The sequence below is a fragment of the Purpureocillium lilacinum genome, assembly GCF_023168085.1.
Source record: "Purpureocillium lilacinum CBS 284.36 DNA, scaffold_6, whole genome shotgun sequence".
In the NCBI taxonomy this organism is placed as follows: domain Eukaryota; kingdom Fungi; phylum Ascomycota; class Sordariomycetes; order Hypocreales; family Ophiocordycipitaceae; genus Purpureocillium; species Purpureocillium lilacinum.
The window spans coordinates 49,968-70,203 of NW_027072116.1; the positions used below are offsets into that span (position 1 = coordinate 49,968).

Below are 20,236 nucleotides of genomic sequence, written 5' to 3' on the forward strand. Positions count from 1 at the left end.
AAAGGGATCCGGTGGAGATTATGTAGCACCGAGCGATCTGCGCATCGTCAGAAACCTGTTTCCACCGCCATGAGATGCAGCACTGGCCGGGCGGTAGTTGCACGAATGCGGACGTGAGGGTGAAGCGATGGCAGTGGCGGCAGATCAGACGGGGAGCTCCCTGCCATCCATGGCCCCCAGCCTCAGATTCTGCACTCATGCACATCGGTGTTCATCAGCCAACCCAGGTTCTTTGCTTGACTGGGCCAGGCACCGCTGAACGTGGTTTCATCATGGTAGCGACATGGGGAACGACTGGGCCTCTCGGCGTCTCTTGGACTGAAACCTCACATGGCACCTAGAACATTGAGTCACGTCATCTCAGAACAGTAGTGTTTATATAAGTGACAGTACCGCACCCAGTGCCCGCAAACCGCCCCCGGTTCTAACGAGTGGATATCGCCAGGCGTCGCCTCGGCCTCCCATGTACATTCGCCTTTGGTCCATCATCATCCACAAGCCCACGCCTACTGAGGCGTCACAAAACAAATCTTGGGGCCATTGTTCTGGACCGTCTCCCTCGCTGCTTCTTCCCGCTTCGAGTTCGTGCCGGAGTTCGCATTCGTGTTGGGCCTGGCTGTGGCGGAGGCGTTGACATGCTGGCCAGCAAGCACCGCGAGGTCTATCGGGCCAGCGAGGCTGCCCTCGAGCAAGAACGTGCCGCCATTGCGCTGCTCTCCCGGGCCTTCCTTGGTAGCCTGTCGGTGCTGCGTCGAGTCCCTCAGATGAGGCAGAATTGTGGCGGCACCCTGGACTTGGGCACCGTTCCGCTGGTCGACATTCGGCCCGGCGTAGCTGCGGAAGAAGTTGGAAGTTGTAGCTCCCTGCCGAGATACCGCCAGCCCCTGCGGCGAACTGCTCGTGTCCATATGCTGCAGAGAAAGCCTGCGGCCCTCTCCATGTGCGTCAGACGAAGTCGAATACGGCATCACCGCGGTGTTCTCACCTGCTTCCAGCGGTGCCGACTGTTCAAGGAGGCGGTCGCGTCCAGTCTCGCTCTGAATGATCTCAGTTCGGGTGCTGGACATGGCGGTGTCGTCTTCGGTCTCGGGGTTACCGTTGAGCCTGCTAACGTTCAAGTGTATTTGATGCACGGTCCGCAACGTTATGTCGTCGATGGTGAGCGACAGGTTCGCCTTCTGGCGCTCGAGGGCTGTAAAGGTGTTATCGAGTTCCTGCTGCTTGTGGAGAAGGAAGAAGGCGCGCATCAGCCGCTGTTTGCTGAGTATGGCTGCCAGGCCCGTCCGTTGTATCAGCGCCAGGAGCGAGGCAGTGTACCTTTCGATCTCGGGCGTCTGCAACAGGGGATTCTCGGATATCCGCCTTGACAGCTCTCCCACTTCTTCCAGTTCCTTGTTGTAATTTTGCAGTGTTTGCGTGGATTTTCTGATGCTTTGTATGCCGCCCGCGATCGAAAGGCAAAGTGCGCCTAATTGCACTGCCGTACCCACGACGCCTACCACTTCAGCCATGATGCCTTCTTTCAGCGAATGGGGCCCCGCTGGGCAATAAAGCGGTCAAACTCGACTGCCCGAGGCTCAAGGACTGCCACTTGATTCGACCACAGCGCCTTGCGCCTCGGCGACAAGGGTCTCGCGGTCAGATACGGCTGCCGGGGAGGCTTTGGCAAGGCGGCGGGCGATGGCGGGCAACTTCGATGACAGGCAGCTTTCAGGCGTTCCAGAGCTGAAGAAATGGCAAGCCCTCGGCGGATGATGTCGATGCGGGATTCGTGGGTTTTCGAGATGGCTTGAGGCTCTGCCGCACCGGGGTCTCAATCTGTGACCGGGACTTGACGCACAGGGTCGGAGGTAGGGAAAGGTATGGCTACCCCAGTTCAGGCTTCCTCGTTCTAGACCCTGAACAGGGCCCAACAGTTTTTATCTTTCTCTGGCTGTATGTCCGGCGATGTTCTGCTGCTGATGGGTTACCTGAATGGAATGTCGAACGGGTCTACCCAGTGTCGAGCCAAGCTGCTGGGCGTGGCATCATTTCCGACAAACTCGAGGATGCTGTCAGTCGTCGAGCATTTTGAAGATTTTAAGCCAGGGGAAGAAGCCTAATGTACCAGTATAAGAATGGCGAGGACATTGAACATGTCTCTTCGGACTGCAGAACGTGGCAGCGAGGCTCTGGCGCAATGTGTGGTTACACAGGCGCTCGCTTTATATGCCTCCGTACACAGCACCAGCGTGGGGCGAGAGGGGGCGGGACGCTTGGGTGACCCCGGATGAGGCTTGTGCGAGTAAAGGGTGGCTGGCAAATGGCTCGAAAGATGCGGAAACTCTGCAGCTTGAAGCTTCCCTAGGCACTTGTGGCGTTGGCGGCTTCACATTGCGTGTCGGTCGAAGCCCGAGGGTCTTGATGGGCATTGCCACACGCAAATCAGCTGTAAGGCGAAGCTACGCGCTCCAATTCTATGCGGTACTGGGATCAAAGCTGCATCACGACTATATGCAGAGTATGAGTTGCTGCGCCTTCTCTTCGTGGCTTGATCTGGGATTCCGTGTGAAGGAGAGTCGCCTTGTTCAGGTGCAGATACTGTACTGCACCACTCGGGCGCTGGGCTTTTGAGCGAGGTGCAATGCAGGCTCTACAAGGCACATCCTGTGGAGCATGGCCCTGGCCCGTTGTGCCATGCTCAGCGGCGGTGGTCGCACAGCCGGTCGTCTGACCAGGGGGGAGCGGGCCGCGGGTTGCACTTCCGGCGGACCAATACGTGAGCCATGATACACCGAGAGCTGTGCTTCGTACTGCACGGCCAAGAAAAAGATCATGCAGAAGAGAAGGTCGCGATCGAGAAATCCCTCGGTGGAGACGTCAAACGCAGAGCGACGGAAAGAAGACGATGAATTGTCGTGACCGACAGAGCGACCACGCGTGGGCGCGACGTCTCCCAGCCTCACCCGGTCTGTCGATACAGTCATACTGCTAATGCGGCTTAAGGCGACCAAGTTTCGCCCGCCGAGAGCCTTGTCTCCAGACTTGTCCGGCTGCGCAGCCGGGTGACAACGAGGGACTTCTTGTACGACCCCCGAGAGGCAGCCGAGCTGGGTCGACTCTTTGACGCTCTCGACCCACGGCAACGCCGTCTCTCACTTCTCTCGTCTCTCAGCGGCACAGAGAGGGTTGCACCGCTTCACACTGTCGCATCCTGTGTCGTGGTGACGCGACGCTGGATCATCCTTGGCACGACTCGTCGCCTCGAACCAAGATATCGCCACGCCGCGCCGCTGTCTCACGACCATGCCGGCAACGACGGAGCCAATGCCCGACGAGGGTGAACCGATGGGACACGCGTCAGCAGCTGATGCGCTTTCAGCCTTCATGCATGCGCTTGGTGCCGCGCTCCGAGAGTCGAGCCGTGCTGCAGCTGGGCCTAGCGAATACGTCGGGGCGGACAACGGGACGTTCGGGGGCCATCAGCAGAATGGCCATACGTTTGGAAGACAGACGAATGCACAATCGACCGCTACGTACAACAACATAGCTGTGAGTTCATGCGAAAGTGTGGATCTTGTCGGGAAACTGACCTGCGGCAGGTGGAAACTGTCAATTTTCACGTCTGCGCTCCCGAGCCATTTGTGCATGTTTTGTTCCGCACGATCAGGCACTCGGCCAGAGGCATACTCACATTCCTCGGCGAATTCCCTTTCGCAATCACCGGCCTGAGCGGCTTGTCCCTGGAGTCGGCAATCAAGTACCTCCTCTACCCCATGAGGCGGCTCTTCATGTATCCCTTCAGGCTGGCCTCCAACGGCGAGTCTGCAGCCACGGCTGGTGCCACATCCGCTAACCAACCGCGGCCCGTCCCGGGCATGTGCAGCTCAGGTAAGAGCACAGCCCGCCGCCTCAATTATCCCGGGTGTTTCATTACTCCCTGACGCTGATGCGGTGGTGACCCAATTGCAGTTGACCTGCCGGTTGGGGTGTGTACGTGCTTCCGTCCGAGGGTCTGCGCGATCCATGGACGCAAGGGCACTGGGAGCCGCGATGGCGTCAATCTCGGCGTCAGCCGCCCAAGGTTCGTACTTGCACCGGCGCGGCAGTGGCGGTGGCATGCGAGTGGTGTGCTGACTTTACTGGGCAAAGGACTTTCTGAAGCAAAGTCTCCGATGACGACGAAGCCATGGTTCGCCTGCAACGCAGTGGCTGGTCGACGACGGGCGGGCGAAGGTGGCGATGCAGGGGCGGTTCATCGTGCGAAGACGTTGGCGATCGGGACACCGCCGAAAGAGGAGGACGTCACTGAAGCGGCTCTGTTTGGGGTGCATGGGTCACTTGTCGTTTCTGTACATCCTCGCGCCTGGTACATATTGTCTTACGATAGAGGATGTCCGAGCCCGCGTCCCTTGCTTGACATGCGATTGATGCGTGGCCAGTTGTGGTCGCACCTGGACTTCCGGAGAGACCGTGCTGTTCACGGCAGTTTGTGAGCGCAATGTCGATGACTCGGCAGTGCGCAGATCCCTCCAACTTAAAATGCGCATCTGACGGCCATGCCCAGCCCAGTTGCTCCTTGACCCCGGCGGGCTGACGGCGACAACATGAAGCCCATGGCTCCACGGCGCATCATGCCAGCCGGTGCGCTACTCCTCCACTCAACCACAGTCCAGATCGAGCGCACCAGCAGTGTCCAAGAAAGAAAATTGGCTTGCACCGAGACAAGGCTCATTCTGATTGCGTGCAGGGCTGACTTGAGCCGAAAATGCGAGGCGGGTAAAGTCGTTCTCGTTGCAGATTGAGCCCCGGGGTGAAGTTGCGCCGCTCTTACACGGACCCTTCTTGGCGTCGCCCTGGCGCCTCAGCCGCAATCAGATCTCATCTCTGCACTTTGTTTGAACGTCCATGCAATGCCGCGAGGCTGGGCAATTCCACGATGCGGGCAACGTGCATTTGGGACCATGGAGGTTGACGTGCCTTCGCCACACATCGCATGGACGACTCGTCGTGCACCCCCAACGCCTTCGAGGCCGTCATCACGACCCTCTCCTTCTTTTCCCTCTGCGTCTCCTGGTGGCTCGTCGACGTGCCCCTGCTCTTCGTGAAGCCGCCCCGGCGCAGCAGCGACGGCGACGCCTCGTCTTCGCCCGGTCGCGTGCGACTCTTCTTTCGCGCCGTGGCGTGGAACTGCATCCGCGCCGTCCAGCCGACCTACATTGGCCTCATCGCCCTCGCGCGCGCCATCTCGGACGGGCGCAACAGCACCTCGGCGTGGCCGCTGCTGTACTACTTTGGCGACGCGCTGCCGAACCACCCCCAGGTGCTCCGCCCGACCGCCCTGCAGTGGGTGAAGGTCGCCCTCCTCGACGGCGTCATCCTCGTGACGGAGATCCTCCTCGTCGTGTACGGATACACGGCGGGCCGCTACCATGACACGCGCGTCTTCGCCGCCGGCATGTGGATTCTCTCCGCGACGCCCGCCTGCGTCCTCGGCGCGTACCTCCTCCTGTTCGTCTCGCGGCGCGTGAGCCGCCTCCACCGCAGCTGGCGGCTCGCCACAGCGGGCTCCCTCCTCGTCCTCGTGGGGCTGGCGCTCATCCTCTCGCTTTACTTTTCCGCGCCGAGGGATAGAGTCCCCGCGATAGCGAGCATCATGACGATGCAGTGGGTGCTGCCGCTGCTGCCGATGGTGGCGTGTCAATGCACTTGCTGCGGCCTCAGCAGAGGCATGCCGTGGCGCATCGTGTACTTGATCTTTGCGGTCGCTGTCCGCACCATCACGCTGACGCTGGACGTGGGCAGCTCGACGTTCTCCAACGAGTTTTGGTTCTGCCGCGTGCCGCCTCAGGCCGGCGGCTGGGTGACGGGCGTGTTTGGCGGCGCGCTGCTCTTCGGCTTCGCCATCAAGGGCGTGGTGGACGCGGAGCGGTGGAGGCCGGAGCTCGTCAAGGTGTGGAAGGGCCAGCAGCAGGGCGCGTTGTCTACGGAGACGTACGTGCCGCTCCAGGACGACGAGGAGCGGCAAAACGAACCGCCTCGGCCGCCGCAATCGCCTCCGCCTCCGTTTACGCCGCAGCCACAGCAACAGCAGCAAGGCGAGGACCACGGCGAGTCCGACATGCTCCAAGCCGAGGGCATTGAGCGCCGGTCGACAGACTTGCCGTCGTACCAGGATGCGACGCGGCGGACCGACACAATGCCGCCGTCGTACGGCGAGGCTGCTCCGGATGGTCAATTGGTGTTTGACTGAGCTGGCGTCTGGATAGCGGTGCCGAATAAGAAGCCCTGTCTGCAGGACAGCTTGAGGACCTGGCCGTCCGTATTGACATGTCCCGTCTTTTGACTGACTTGAACTCCCCATTTGGTGTGGCCACTTCCCATCACCAACCAGTGTCTATGAAGCTTACGTGTAGTTCAGCGCCCCATGATGCTTCACGTTGCCGGACTTGTCCAACCCACACGATGTCACTTTGCGCTTGAGCAAATCTGTACTTCGTGCATGTTGCGCTCAGTGAGTAATGATTCGACACGCACGACATGTGTACTACCCAAAGCCTCCTCTTCCATGTAGGCTTGGCCGCTCCATAGACAAGCAAAGCAACGCTGCATATCCCGTCAGGTCATATATATCCGATCACGCTCGCGCTCAACACGCAGCTTCCGACTCCGCAACAGTGTGTTTCCACCCGCAACGTCGATGCTGCGACCGCCTACAGGTTCTCGTCCCTCCCCCAGTGGCCCGTCTTCTCGATCCGCGCCACCGCACGCTCCAGATCCGCCATGTACTCGTTGTGCATGCGGTGCCGCACGCTGTCCGGCAGACGCGGGTACACGGTCGCCATGGCCGCCACGGCAGCGTGATACTGCGCCCAGCTCAGCGCAGACGGTTCGAGCAGGCTTTCTATCCATACGCGGATGGAATAAGTGATGGAGTATGGAATATTCCATACTCCATACTCCATATTCCATACGGGCTGTTCGTATTCCATACGTATGGAATAAGACCGGAAAAATGTTAACCCTACCGAACCAGTTCAGGGGTATTGAAATTACCGGGAGCTTCCATCATGTTTCCAGTTCGAGAACAGCATGAACACGACACATCGTGATGCGGTCGGCGCGGCATGTCCCAGCAGTCCTCCCGCCTTTCGGGTGGCTTTACTAGCCATGTGGGGTCGCCATCGTCCACTATTGAGCCTCGCTCATCTCCAACTTCTGTTCCACTGAACCCCTCTGACGCCAGCGTCCGTAAGACTCGAAAACGGAAGGCAACAGCCAACACTTGGGCGCACGCCCGCGAGCCACAGGACGCAGAGCCAGCGCGCTGCCCCCGGAAGAACGAGAAGATCTATTACTGTATGCATTGCCGGGATCCCACCTATTCCACGACCGTCTCGACTACGTTTCGCCGCCACTTGCTCAAGGTCCACGGAATTGAGCTCCTTGCCCCCGATCATCCGATCAAGAAACAGCGCGACAACCTCATACAGGATGCTTTCGCCAAGGCAGGCGAAGTAAATGCTGCGAAGCAATCAGCGAGACAAGAGGAGACTCTTCGAGCTGCAGTCAATCGCAAGGCAGCGCTCGAAGCCCTGATGCAGCTCGTCACAGTCCGCAATCTCTCCTACAATTGTAGCTCTTGGCCAGAACTACACGCGCTTATTTGTGCGGTCAACTACACTGCGGAGGATCTTGTAAGCCTCTCACACGGCTCCATTCAAAAGCTGGTCTCCAATTCCTACTGTGTGCACAAGGATATCCTGCGGAGAAAGCTCCAATCCTCGCCCTCGAAGCTCCATCTCTCCGCCGATGTCTGGTCAGCTCCAAACCACAAAGCATTCCTTGGTATTTGCGTCAAATTTGTGGACACGGATGCCAGAGAGACACTGCAGGCGCTACTTGCCCTGTCAGAGCTACCGGGCATCGATGGGCCCGGCAGCCACGGCGCAGCTGAGCAGTGGAAGTTGATTCAGCATGTGCTCGATGACTACAACATCTGGAATAAGATCGGCTTCTACACCGGCGATAATCATGGTTCCAACGACAAGCTCTGTCGTCTGCTCAGCGAGCATCTGCGGAGGAAAGGTATCAATTGGGAGGCAAAGAAGCAGAGGATTCGATGCCATGGTCACGTCATCAATCTCGCTGTGCAAGCATTCCTGTTCATGGACTCCAAAGAGGCCGCACAGGCAGCTTTGGAACAGATCGAGAGCGACGACGAAGTTGCGTTTGGCAGTGACTTTGCGGAGAGGGTCAGGGCGCAAAAAGCGCTTGGCTGGCGTCGACTAGGGCCGCTTGGCAAAGTCCACAACATCGCCGTGCATATGCGCGAGAATGACTATCGATGGAACCTATTTAGGAAGCGCGCAGGAAGGTCCTTGGGGCTTGACAATGATACGCGCTGGAATTCATGGTTCATTCTTCTCGACGTTACTCTGGATCTCCAGGAGCACGTGGAGTGGTACCTGAGAAAATATTACGAGGACGTGCAGGACGACTATCTCACCCCGAATGAGTGGAGAGTCCTTCAGGAAACACGCGCCTTTCTTCAGCCCTTCTGGAAGATTACTCTGCTCACGGAGGGCCGCTATGCCACTCTAGACCGGACGCTCTTCACCATGGACGTTCTTCACAAGCATTACACACAAACGTTCCAAAGACTGTCCGACAATCACTGTCTCCGAAGTTGCATTGCAGCCTCGTGGGCTGTATTTGACAAGTATTACCAGCTTACAGACGAGAGCCCTGCTTACGGGGCAGCCATGATACTCCACCCGTCGAGGCGGATGGCCCACATCAGGAAGAACTGGCCGAAAGCGTGGCACAAACCAGTCCTTGACGGCGTGAAGAAGTACTGGGAGGATCATTATCAGGGACTGCCGATTACAACCACAACGCCCGAGTTACGAGATAGCCTACAGGCGCTCGACGAGTATGACCTGCTTGCTCGAGAGCTGGATGTCGTTAGCCCAGCCATGTGCAACCTCGACGAGTACAAAGCTTTCACTGCAGAAAGTCCGGTCGCCATCGATTGCTCCCCGCTCGCTTGGTGGCTGAGAGAGGAGCAGCAGCAACGATATCCCCGCCTATCTAGAATGGCCATCGACATCCTCTCAATACCCGCCATGTCAGCTGAGCCAGAGCGCGTCTTTTCCGGCGCACGGCGCACGATATCGTGGGACCGATGCCGGCTGGGAAGTCGTACAATCGAGAGGGGAGAGTGTATAAAGAGCTGGATCAAGAGCGGCATCACGCAGGGGATTCCGGTTGACTTGGCTGAGGAGGGGGACGACGAGGAAGCGGGTGGTATGGAACAGTGGCGACAGTCAACACCTTGCTCCTCCTAGGACTAAGGTCATTACATGTTAAGATTATTAATTAGATGACGTCACTTTGCGTATTCCATACGTATGGAATAAGCTTCCATACGAGGTCCATTCCATATTCCATATTCCATACAGGCCTGTATGGAGTATGGAGTATGGATAGAAAGCCTGGGTTCGAGCCCGTACTCTCGCGCCAGTCGCGCCGGCAGCAGATGCGCCGTCATGAGCCGAGCAAACGGCGTAACGGCTCGCAGGTTCCATGGCAGGCCGGCAGGCCAGAGCAAGGCGCGGGCCAGCTCACGCGCCTCGTCCGTCACCTCGAGAGTCTCCACCTGCTCGTCCCAGTATGCCCAGAACTCGTCAAGCGTCGCGGGCCACAGCTCGGGCGGCATGCGAAGGCTCGTGCCGAAGACGGCGGCCTGGCGGTACATAGCCTCGAGGCGCGGGCGCTCGATCTTGCCGAAGAGGGCCTCGTGCACGACCACGAGCGAAACGAAGAGCGTTGCGGCCGTCCAGCGGTGTAGCTCCGGGTCGTTGGCGTCATAGCCGTCGCCGCGGACGCGCGCGTGATAGCGGTGGATGACGGAGAAGATGGCCGCCTTCTCGCGCGGCGTGCCGAAGACGGCGGCGTTGAGGAAGCGTGCGGTGTTGCGCAGCCGCGTGGGGATCCGCGACGCAAACGTGCTGTGCTTGGAGGCGCCGCGCGCGAGAGACGGGTGGGCGAACTGGCACAGGATGGCAAACTGCCCGCCGAGGAGGTACACGTCCTCGACGATCATCTCGCGCAGGATCGTCGGCTCTTCGATGGTGTCGTAGATGTGGACGTCGGGAGGCACGCGGGTCGGTTGTTTGCGGTCCTCCGCCGTGGCGTCGGGGCTTTCCGTGTTAGATGCCATCATGTTGTTTCTGGTGGCTATAGCTTGTGACTTCGACCACGCTGGTACGATCAGTAGAGCCTTCAAGCAAGTGTAGAGAAGCAGGCGTCAAAGTCCATCAACAACGGCGCGATGCAGAGTGTTTGATGACTGCATAGACGCAGCCCGTTGTGATGTGGCAGGCAACTCCACAAACCACCACGTTACCCCAGACAAAGTCGAATCGTCACGGACCCTGCATGGGGTAAAATAGCGAACTAGGCCAAGTGCCAGGCTCTCTTCACATGCCCTGGGATGGGGGAAACGGCGCTGCGGGGCGACTTGTGGACCAGCCTCCGTCCCGCGCTCCCGGGTCCTCGCAGGCCCCGGCGACCCGAACGCCGGCCGGAGCTTGCCGCCCGTCAATGTCTGCGACGTCTCAATCGTCATCCATCCATCCATCGCTTCGCGAGTTGTCAAGCGGTAGGCGAGTGCCTTGACACGCAACAATGCTATTGTTGCCACGTCGTCCATCCCCGCAATTGACAACCGGGGGAAAGCATGTGAAAAAGGCTGGCGTCACACGACCCAGCCCTACATGTATGACCCCACGAAACGGCGAAGGGCTATTCCCGGCCGGTGCGGGACACGCTTTAAACTTTGGGTCGGTGCTGTCTTATTACGTGGTTTGGGTCAGCAGGTGTGTCCAGCTTGCCAATGCCAACGCTGTTGGAGACTAGGGATCCTTGAGCACGCTTTCGGTACGTGGTTCAGTGTAGACATCGTGTACGAAGCCCGTCAATTGCAGCCTGCCATGGAGCCGTTAGTTGTGTGCCTGTAGAAACGTGTACCCAGCATGTATCAGATCCAACAGTGGAGCAAACTGCAGATGGGATGCATGGTGCGGGCTCCTCTTCTGCCAACCCAGCTCTCAGCCAACATGGGGAACAACTGCCCCCTTGCTTTGAGTCCGGGTCACACCTACATACGTACGCCTTGTTACACTGGAACTTCGTTCACGGCTGTGTGTCTAGAGAGAACAGTGATTTCTACTGCAGAGTGCTTCACGCTCCGTATTCTCATTGACAATCTCGCCCGTGCCCGTCTAGTTTTACGGTGAGGATATATATCCCTGTGATACATCGTAAATTGAACGGCCTCGGTAGTGGACGTCATCCTGAACACCCGAGGTCAGCGTCATCCATATACTGTTTTGTTAAACACTTGACCTCACCGTCAGAGCCTCCCCGACCGGGCGCCATCCATGCGCCAAACCTGGCCTTGTACCAACCGCATATCCCCGCCTCGAGCGGAAACGATGGCGAACTCAGTCCAACGCAACGCGCCGAGCTCAACGCCGTGAGCGTGCAATAGGTGTAAAGAAATATCTACCAAGCGAGTTAGTGCCCGACGTTGTTGTGCTGGTAACAACGCAAAGTCATTAGTGCAGTAGTACCTACCGTGTATGTCCGATGGTCAACATCTCTGTCTCGATATCGTAGAAGACGGAAACCGACGAAGCCATGCATCACCGCCACAACCCACGGCGCGTTTTGGCCCGGGCCATATCTGCAGATGACGAGGAGAGCAGCTGGCAAGCAGACAAATACGAGGATGCAGCGAGCAGCAATGTCGCCAAATGCAAGCGGCAGTGTCGACCGACCGACTCTCCTGTCGCCCGCTTGGTCGCGAAAGTCCTGGACGTGGGTGCACAACCCGGCCCACACGGAGAGAGAGATAATATCTTCCCACGTTCCTGCCGCCAGCGTACCGTCACCCATGATCTTGCGCGACGTGGAGAGCATCGCGCCGCCCATCACCGACATCCCCACGACGTTCTTGCCAATCCAATGTCCTCCCGGCCTTGTACACGACAGAAAGGCACTGAACACCGCGTGTATGAGGTTCTCGCACCAGATCGTCCTTTCGAGGAGTGAGGTCGACAGAAAGAGCACCCAGACAACGACGCAGCGGGTCTGCGCGCCGCGCATCGAGACCCTGCCGGAGGGGATAGGTCGGTCGGGCTTGTTGACACGATCTTCTTCGAGGCCCAGCACTTGGTTCAGCAGGGTGAAGGCGTAGATGTAGAGGATCGACCACGAGAGCATGAGCAGACATCTGCGGATTGCCACGTCGGGAGGTAAGGTCAAGATCGGGCCCGCAGCGAACAGAAAGGAGGGCACGATGGCGGCGAACCAGTCACGCCAGGAGAAGAGGACGAACAACTCGACTTCATCGAAGGCGCGCTGGATCAGGGCCATGCCGTTGGCTTCTGTCATTCAAGACTATTGATGGCTCTAGAAGGTGAAGAAAGGCGTGCGCAGTGCAGATACCGCGCAAGGCTCGAAAATGTCGAAAGGAGACGCTCCATATAAGCGAGTTGCATCGACCTTGCCCTGAAGGCGACAACTCGGGGCCGACGCGGGCTCTAGACAACAGCAGCAACCGTCTTGGAAGCTGAGGATTGTCGCACCAGTATCACCACGCATCGTGGAAGCGGCGCAGACGAAGGTCGACTCGGTTCGGCAACCTTCTACGCATGCTTCGTGGGACCGACGCAGTCGGGGATCCCAGTGACAGGCGGGCTCCGTCGCATCTTCCGAACTGTCGGCGCCGCTGGTACGACTTCGGCGATGTCGTGCTCCCAGTCCACGAGTAGTGGAAGTCACCCGCCTGGCGGATTCGACGCGATGATTCGTTCATGTAGGGCAGACGACGTCGTGGCACTCAGACTCGACACATGCGCACACATGCTGGACGACCAGTTTACATGATTGAGGCTGTCTGGGTACGGTCGCCGGCCGACATCAGCAGGCCGTAACATGAATCAGGTCGTATATACTCGACGGCGATATGAGCGAGCCCTGTTTCAATTATAGATGATTCGCTGATGCATTCGTACAGAACGCAACTAAGACTCGAGTCAGCCAGCCTGCCTGCGCCGCGCCCAGATTCATCCCTCTACGTGCTCCCTCCACAACTCAATCAGAGACCTCCCAACACGCACCATGCCAACGCGCAGCATGCCCTCACCCAAACTTGATCCCGCCGTTTGGATTCCACGTCCCCTGCCCCCTCGACGGCGGCTGCCCCCGCCCTTGTGTCTGCCCTTGACCGTCGCCGCCGCCTCCCCCGGTCCCAAACCTGATGCCCATGGCCGGGCTCCAAACCCCACCGCCGCCTGCTGCCGCTCCCGCCACTGCTGGGTTCATCGGTTGTGGTTGTTGCACCGCGTCTCCTGCCCCCGCTCCCGCCGCCCACGACTGGATCGACGCGGCCGGGTTCGCCGCTCCCGTGAGGGGCATAGGCTGCTGCTGCTGCCGCTGCTGAGCCTGTGCCTGCATATGGAATTGGCCTTGGGCAGCGACCGGCTCGGGATTGAAATATGAATGCGTGTTGGTGGTGTACCCTGTCGAAGGGGTCGGCTCGGGCGACAGGTTGAGGTTGGATAGCGGCGGCATGCTCAGCTCCCTGATGTGGTGAAAGTCAGCGATCGTCATATACATGAGCTCGGGAACCATCGCGGAGTCACGCGCAGCCCGCGATTGTGACACAAGGACTTACTCTTCCAGCGCACGCGCCTCCATGCGCCGTTGTGCGACCCATCCCTTGACCACGTCTCGGAAGCCGGCCCCCACGATGCGGTTCAGGTCGTTGTAGAACTTCCTCCCCACCTCGAGATTGTTGACGACCTCCTTGTATTTAAAGTACGCGCTGTCCAGCTTCTGCAGCGCCTGCTCGCGGTCTCGGAGCCCGCGGTCGCCCACCTTGCGCCTCTGTGCCTCGAACTCGCGGTTCGCCCGCTCCACCACTGCGAGGAGCTTTTCCTGCTCCTGCGCCGCCTCACTATCCACCGCCTCCAGCTCCGCCTCGTACAACCTGTCGAGCCGCTTCTCAAAAAAGTCTTCAAAGTGCGCCGGCACGATGGCGGTGTTGGGGTATGTCCGCTCCAGTCGTGCCGCCTCCTTGAGGATATCAGGCTTGATGTCGTCGCGCCGCGCGCTCTCCCGAAGGCTTTCCACCTTCCTTCGCCGCCGGCTCTCTAGCCGTTGCACATCGTTGTATGCGCTTCGAAGACGATTCACCGAGGCCTTGAGCTCGTCGCTCGTCTCCCTCTGCGTACTTGATGGCACGAACTCCATCAGACCCCGGTCCGGCCCGCAAAGCACGCGGAGGAGGTCCTCCGTGGACGCAAACTTGTCCTTGACGATGCCGTCGCTGCTGATGCTGCTCTGGAAGTAGCCCTCAATCTCGTTGGCGTGGCCCCATAACTTCGCCCCTTGAGGATCGTTTTGGCCGGGCGGTCGCGTCCATCGCTCGGTACCGTACTTCCTTCGCAACCTCTCGTCCTCCTCTTGTTCGGTGGCAAGCGCCGACTTACCCTCCTCGAAGATGGCGAGGTCGGCCGCGCGCAACTTATCGATGTCGGCCAAACTCCGGTGCACCCTTCCGATCGCATCGCCTTGTCGGAGCTCCTCTGCGTGCTGCACCAAGCTGGGAGGCAAGCCCAGTGGCTTCTCCAAGGCCTGCAACGAGCCCGGCAAGCCAAATGAGGAGATGGTCATGTGCATCTGTTCCGTTAGCGTCTCCAGCTGCTGTATGATGTTCTGGTTGACCATCCGGTCTCTCCGCTCCTCGTATATCGAAGTGGCCACATGCACCGAGAACGGGACGAGGCGCGAGAACAGCGCCGGCCCAAACTCGGCATTCTCGCCCAAAAAGTCGTACGGGTTCGCGACTTGCGGCGGCACCTTGATCTCGGCCATGTTGAATCGGTCAAGGATCTTGAGGTCCGATTTGGGTGGCACCGGGTCTGATTCCGTCAGCGCAAGACTCGCAAACCAAGCACAGCAGCAGTGGAGAATGGCATACTCAGAAAGATCATGTCGTTGTCCTTCTCCGCGCGCTTCAGGTCGTCCTCGGCCTTTCTTTTGAGCGCGTTCAGATCATCCACAATCATCTTATTGATGTACCCTCCTCTCGTTTCCTTGAGGCCCTCCGTGAGGCAAGCGACCGAGTCTTTAAGGCGCGCAACCTCCTCGCCGTATTTGCGCTTCTCGAGGCAGTCCCTAGCGGCGCGGTACTGGGCGGCGGCGGCAAAGTGGTGGTGCTTTGCCGTCATGTGGTGTATCCAGGCGCTGCTTATGGCCTCGCTGCGCATGGCAGCCTCAGCCGCCGAGTTGTAGAGGTCGGATACGCGCGCAGCCAGCTTGGCGATGCTCAGATCTTTGAGGTCGCGCAGGACGCTGCTCTGCCACATGCACTCCTGGCTCTGAGCGAGGAAGAGCTGCACGAGGGCCTCGAGCGTGCTGTCATCCATGTCGTCGGGCGGATCGGGCATGCGCAGCTCGGGGAGGATGGTCTTCTGTATGTGCGACAGGACGCCCGCGGCGAGGTTGAAGTTGTGTGCGGCGATCTTGAGGTTCTCGGGCGTAGACCTGGGGGTGTTGACGGCGAGTTGGGAGTAGAGGGCGGCGAGATTGTAGAGGACGTTCATGAGCTCGTACTTGAGGTTGTTGCGCACCATGGGACGTTCGGTGTTGTATCCCAGCGCTGGATACCAGGTGAACTCGGCGCCTATCTATCGTCGCCATATCAGCATCTCGCGTGGCCGGGGAGCCAGCTGCGACTCGGACCCAAGCCCTACACGCAGCGCTGGGTTCGTCCATGTCTTGGCCAGGGATCAGTCACTCACATCAATGGGAAACTTGCCCCCCATCCAAGCCAGTTGGCCCGCCCACGCCTGCAGCTTCCGCACGCCGCTGGGGTGCGCCTCGCGCACATTGACCGCGTCCCGGCGCAGCGCATCCACGGTCTCGAGATCGGCGCGGAACATGTCCGGATGCTGGTCGTACTTGTCGTTGATGTACCCGCGAATCGTCCCGGCGAGCGACATCTGGGCCGACCGCCGGAAGGGCAGCGAGAGGACGCTGCCCGTTCTGCTCAGCACAGCCGAAGAGAGGTCGCGTCAGCTTTTGGGTTCCCCGCAACACGACGGATCGACGAGAGGTCAGGGACGGAGAGGCACTCACGTGGACGACATGTCTGCTGTTGGTGTGCGCGCAATGCGTCGTCGACGGGGGCGGGCACGCAACAGGTTCTCGGCGGGCGCGTCGCTCGACGAGTTGGACTGTTGGACCACGGGTGGAGGAAGCTTGGACCACGGGTGGAGGAAGCTTGCAAGAGTTGGCGTTAGAGCTTGACCACGATGTCATACTCTGTGGCTGTCGACAGGCAGCCAGCCACAATGGCGGGGTAGAAAATGACTAAGCGCGGCGCCTCCCGCTCGGAATCGACCCATTCCGTCTGGAACGACGGGCGATGAGCCACGGGAGGTCACTGCCCGAGTGCAGGTGCCACGTTTTGGTGGCTGCACCACCTGTAACTTGCCAGTGTCGGCCAGGCACTGTATCATGTAGTTGGGTCTGACAATCGTGGATCAATTCAATCTACGATATCGAGGCAGTACATCAACGGGTCAAGCTTCTTTCAGCTCAAGGGCAGCACGTTGCTCAATGTGCTCTATATTTCTATGCGTCTCGCTGGTATATCCTCGCTCAGTCCTCCGTCGTCAGAAAGGTCCAAGCCCCAGGCTTGCAAACCGTCCATCGCTTCCAAAGTATCCCGTCGAAGCATGCCGCCCGGTCCTTGCGAGGTCGATGCCTCTATTCATGCCGAGGACCTCGAGCCGACAGCCGACTCATGTATATACTGGATAGTTCCGTTCGTATACCCGTGCCTGTTCGCGACACACAGGGCCAGAGACCCCAAAGAAAAAAGGGAAGATGGGCGACGTCCATGGTAGGGCAAACGCAAATGACAGTGGTTGTTTAACACTTAAAGCTCCAAAGCCGTGGAAATGCAAAAGTGTCGGTCGCGATGAATGAAAACTCCGCCTAATCCTGCCCGGTGGTTGTGCAAATGATGTAGTGATCGGCTCGTACAGAATGAAACGTAGGACAAGGAGCCGTGACGCCGAAACGCCTGCTTTCCATAGGCTTGGTGCGCCCAGGCCAGCTGCTTCGCGAGCCTGGAGCCGCACATGATGCTCGGACAAATGGGTCTCAACGGGTTGCCTGGACTTGTTACCAGGTCGTTGGCCCTGAATGCTCCGCTCGTAGTGGCGGGGCCGACGCGCTCGACAGTGAAGTGCACAACCGCGAAGTGGTGGACGTCCGATGCGTTCTGGTCGCTCGGCTGCTCTGCCAGGGTGCGGTTGGCCATCTCGGCGACATGTCGACGGCGACGGTAATGTGTGATATGCAGGAGAGTGATGTACGCGTCATCGCTATGACGGGATCCAGACCAGCTCGATGATTCCGTCAATGTTGCTCATCGGCGTGCCGTCCTTGTGCACCCACCGCGCGTCGTCCTTCTTGCGTGTAAACGTCTGCAGCACCGAGCCGTCCGTCTGTATCTCCGACTCCTGCATGTCCCACGTAATCTTGCGCCCCGTCTTCTCGAGCGATGGCCGCTGCGGGCCAAACATGAAGTCGAGGTTCCAGCCCTTGTTTTCGGGTGCGGCGTGCAGCGTCGCCTCGATCTGGTCAAAGTTCATTTTCGTGCCTTCGGGGTAGTGGGCAATCGAGTAACCCGAGAGAACGAAGTCGTCGGCTGTCTGGAAGCGCTGCAGCGTGCAGTCCTCGCCGCAATTGTGCGCGATCTTCGTGTATTGCCCGGGCTTGGCCGTGTGCCAGCCGCCGCCGCGGTAATGGTGCAGAGACAGCGGCTTGATGCCCCATTCGTAGAAGCCGGCCGGGTGCCCAAAGAAGTCGAGCTGCCACAGGTCCCACACAGTCGTGAGCCGGGTCTCGGTGTTCTCGTAGATGCATTTCCGCAGCAGGATGTCGCCCTGCGGTCCCCAGCCCGAGTTGGACTCCAGCACCTTTTGCTCTGACGTGCAGCTGCTGAAGAGCTCGGTGATCTTCTCGGCCATGGAGAGCGACAAGAAGACGCCGGCGCCGCCAAAGGCCTGCGAGCCGTGACGCTCGATGGCGCCGACGTCCTCGGACAGGGTGCCGACGTACATCTCCTGCGTGTGGTCAAATGTGCTCATCTTGTCGATGAGGCCATGCATGCTGGGGAAGAAGGTGTCGTCGTCGCACGTTACGAGCCACTTCTTCTTCTTGGCGTCTTCGTGTGTGTAAAGCGTCGGCACCAGCGTCAGGTAGCGGACAGCCATCTCGACGGACGAGTCCGAGTGGTAGACGTCGACGTCGATGCCCACATCGCCGAGGAGGTTGGCAACCTCTTGAAGCTCACCGTCGCTGGCATCGAGGAGCATGAGCAGCAGCTTGCCACCATTCGAGTTGCCGCGACTGTCGGTCAACCAGAAGATCCACTCGTTGATGGGCGTCGTGGCACCGTCCATGAAGCGGTGGTAGGTGGTTGAGACGCCAAACATGAAGTCGGAAGCGTCCACGGTCGAGGGAAAGCCCGACGCGGGTACTTCGACTTCGAGAGGCTTGTCGCACGCGTCCTTGCCGTATGACTTGTTGATGTCGACGGTCTTGAAGGCGCCGTTGAGCAGTTTCTGGTCCAGCTTGGTCATGCTCTTTCGAGCGAGACCTTCCTTGCGGGTGAAGCGCACGTATCTCCGCAGGTACTGAAATTTGTCCTCGAGGTTATAGCGCTGCTTGAGTCCGGCCAGATGGGGCATGTCGACGCTGCAGTTCATGTCGACTTCGCCTGAAGATGTGCGGTCGCCGCCGACGACGGGGGTGCGCGACTTGGAATCCTGGTCCAGCGGACGCTGGTCGTGCACCGACGACGACTTGAAGCCATTCTTGCCGAAGAACTGGCTGTTGACGGGCACCGTCTCGGAGCGAAAGAGGAAGACGAGGATGAGGAGCACGGAGAGCGCGGCCACGAGGGCTCTAGCGAAGGGACTCCGCATGATCAAGGCTCGTTTGGGCCCGAACAGTTTGACGCTCATGTTATGTAGAAATGAATTGCGAGATGCCAGGCCCTGCAGCACCTGCGCTGAGAGGAACTGGACGCCACCGCTCGCTCACGGATGACGTCGGGAGAATGCTTCGGCGTCGCCGTCTGCTTTGGAGGCCACGGCGGCCAGGCGGTTAGGTAGATGGGCGACGAACTTGAGGCGGTTCCCTTTCGCGGCAACCGCTGGCTGAGCGTTTGGGATGAAACGATTCGCGTAGACCCTCGTTTGGTCTTAAGATGCCGCTGCCGTGCAACGAGAGCCGCAATTGAGTAATACCTCGGGGATCTGGCTTGGCAGAGGAAAGGCACGGCGATAAGCGAGTGACACTGTGCTCCCAAGAGATGGATTTGAGAAAGATGGAGTATCAGACGGAGCGAAGAAGTGCTGCAAAGGTGGGAGGTAACGACTGGGCAGTCACGATGACGAGGGGCCTTCGTGGTTGGTGGTTGGAGGTTGGTGACCGTTTGCGGGAGGACGAGGTTGAGGGCGTACTCGTATGAGACTCAACCACGACGACGGCAGCAGCGTGTCTTGGAACCGACCGGCGAGTTCCCCAACGGACGGAAGAGAGACGGGAACGGGGGAGGAGGGAACTGCGTGAGGCAGGATGGAAGTGAAAGGGGGGAGGCCAGAAGGAGGAGGAGGAAGAGGAGATGCAGAGAGGGACCTGGGAGACTGGACGGGGAGGAGGAGGCCTGGCCTGTCAGTCAACCTCGCATGCAAGTCAGGGCCATCTTACAGCAGAACACAGGCTGGATGGAGAATAGGAGCGGCGGCGGCCAGGGACCAGCCAGCCAGCCAGCCAGCCAGACAATGGGCGGCGCCATGTCGGACGGCACTGGAGCTCGTGCTATCTGGCCGGGGACCGCCCGCCGGGAGAGAGAGAGCGCGCGCCGTCCATCCGTCCATCCATTGCGCGAAGCCTACACGTTTCCCAGGCGAGACACACCAGAGGCGCACGGTGCCATCTGCAGCGAAGCGCTGCGCTCGGCACAGTGTGTCTCCCGTCAGTGGACGAAGGCGGTCGTCCTTTGGCGGACAAGCCCCGTCTCCGTCTGCATGGGTGGAACCGCAGACAGGCGAGATGATATGCGCCACTGGAGCCCGCGCTGGAGCCCGCTGGAGCCCAC

At 59.5% G+C, this 20,236-nt stretch overlaps 6 protein-coding genes across 6 annotated transcripts; 1 reads left to right on the plus strand and 5 right to left on the minus strand.

Annotated features, from left to right (window-relative positions):
• Positions 1–506: 506 nt before the first annotated feature.
• PLICBS_007940 (uncharacterized protein) lies at positions 507–1,511 on the minus strand (the record flags this gene model as incomplete). Its single annotated transcript, XM_018324584.2, has 1 exon — positions 507–1,511. One exon carries the CDS (start codon positions 1,509–1,511, stop codon positions 507–509), a length of 1,005 nt encoding a protein of 334 aa, XP_018177763.2.
• Positions 1,512–4,975: 3,464 nt separating this feature from the next.
• Positions 4,976–6,232, plus strand: PLICBS_007941 (uncharacterized protein; the record flags this gene model as incomplete). Its single annotated transcript, XM_018324581.2, has 1 exon — positions 4,976–6,232. The coding sequence occupies one exon, from the start codon at positions 4,976–4,978 to the stop codon at positions 6,230–6,232; it is 1,257 nt and encodes a 418-aa protein (XP_018177760.2).
• Positions 6,233–9,360: 3,128 nt separating this feature from the next.
• PLICBS_007942 (uncharacterized protein) lies at positions 9,361–10,207 on the minus strand (the record flags this gene model as incomplete). Its single annotated transcript, XM_065601284.1, has 2 exons — positions 9,361–9,373; positions 9,495–10,207. The coding sequence occupies 2 exons, from the start codon at positions 10,205–10,207 to the stop codon at positions 9,361–9,363; spliced, it is 726 nt and encodes a 241-aa protein (XP_065457356.1).
• A 1,127-nt stretch (positions 10,208–11,334) lies between these two features.
• PLICBS_007943 (uncharacterized protein) lies at positions 11,335–12,423 on the minus strand (the record flags this gene model as incomplete). Its single annotated transcript, XM_065601285.1, has 2 exons — positions 11,335–11,339; positions 11,934–12,423. The coding sequence occupies 2 exons, from the start codon at positions 12,421–12,423 to the stop codon at positions 11,335–11,337; spliced, it is 495 nt and encodes a 164-aa protein (XP_065457357.1).
• Positions 12,424–13,191: 768 nt separating this feature from the next.
• Positions 13,192–16,205, minus strand: PLICBS_007944 (pH-response regulator protein palA/rim20; the record flags this gene model as incomplete). Its single annotated transcript, XM_065601286.1, has 5 exons — positions 13,192–13,633; positions 13,727–14,975; positions 15,035–15,743; positions 15,858–16,101; positions 16,195–16,205. The coding sequence occupies 5 exons, from the start codon at positions 16,203–16,205 to the stop codon at positions 13,192–13,194; spliced, it is 2,655 nt and encodes an 884-aa protein (XP_065457358.1).
• A 1,245-nt stretch (positions 16,206–17,450) lies between these two features.
• PLICBS_007945 (uncharacterized protein) lies at positions 17,451–19,097 on the minus strand (the record flags this gene model as incomplete). The annotated part of the gene is made up of 1 exon (XM_065601287.1): positions 17,451–19,097. The coding sequence occupies one exon, from the start codon at positions 19,095–19,097 to the stop codon at positions 17,451–17,453; it is 1,647 nt and encodes a 548-aa protein (XP_065457359.1).
• Between the last annotated feature and the right edge of the window lie 1,139 nt (positions 19,098–20,236).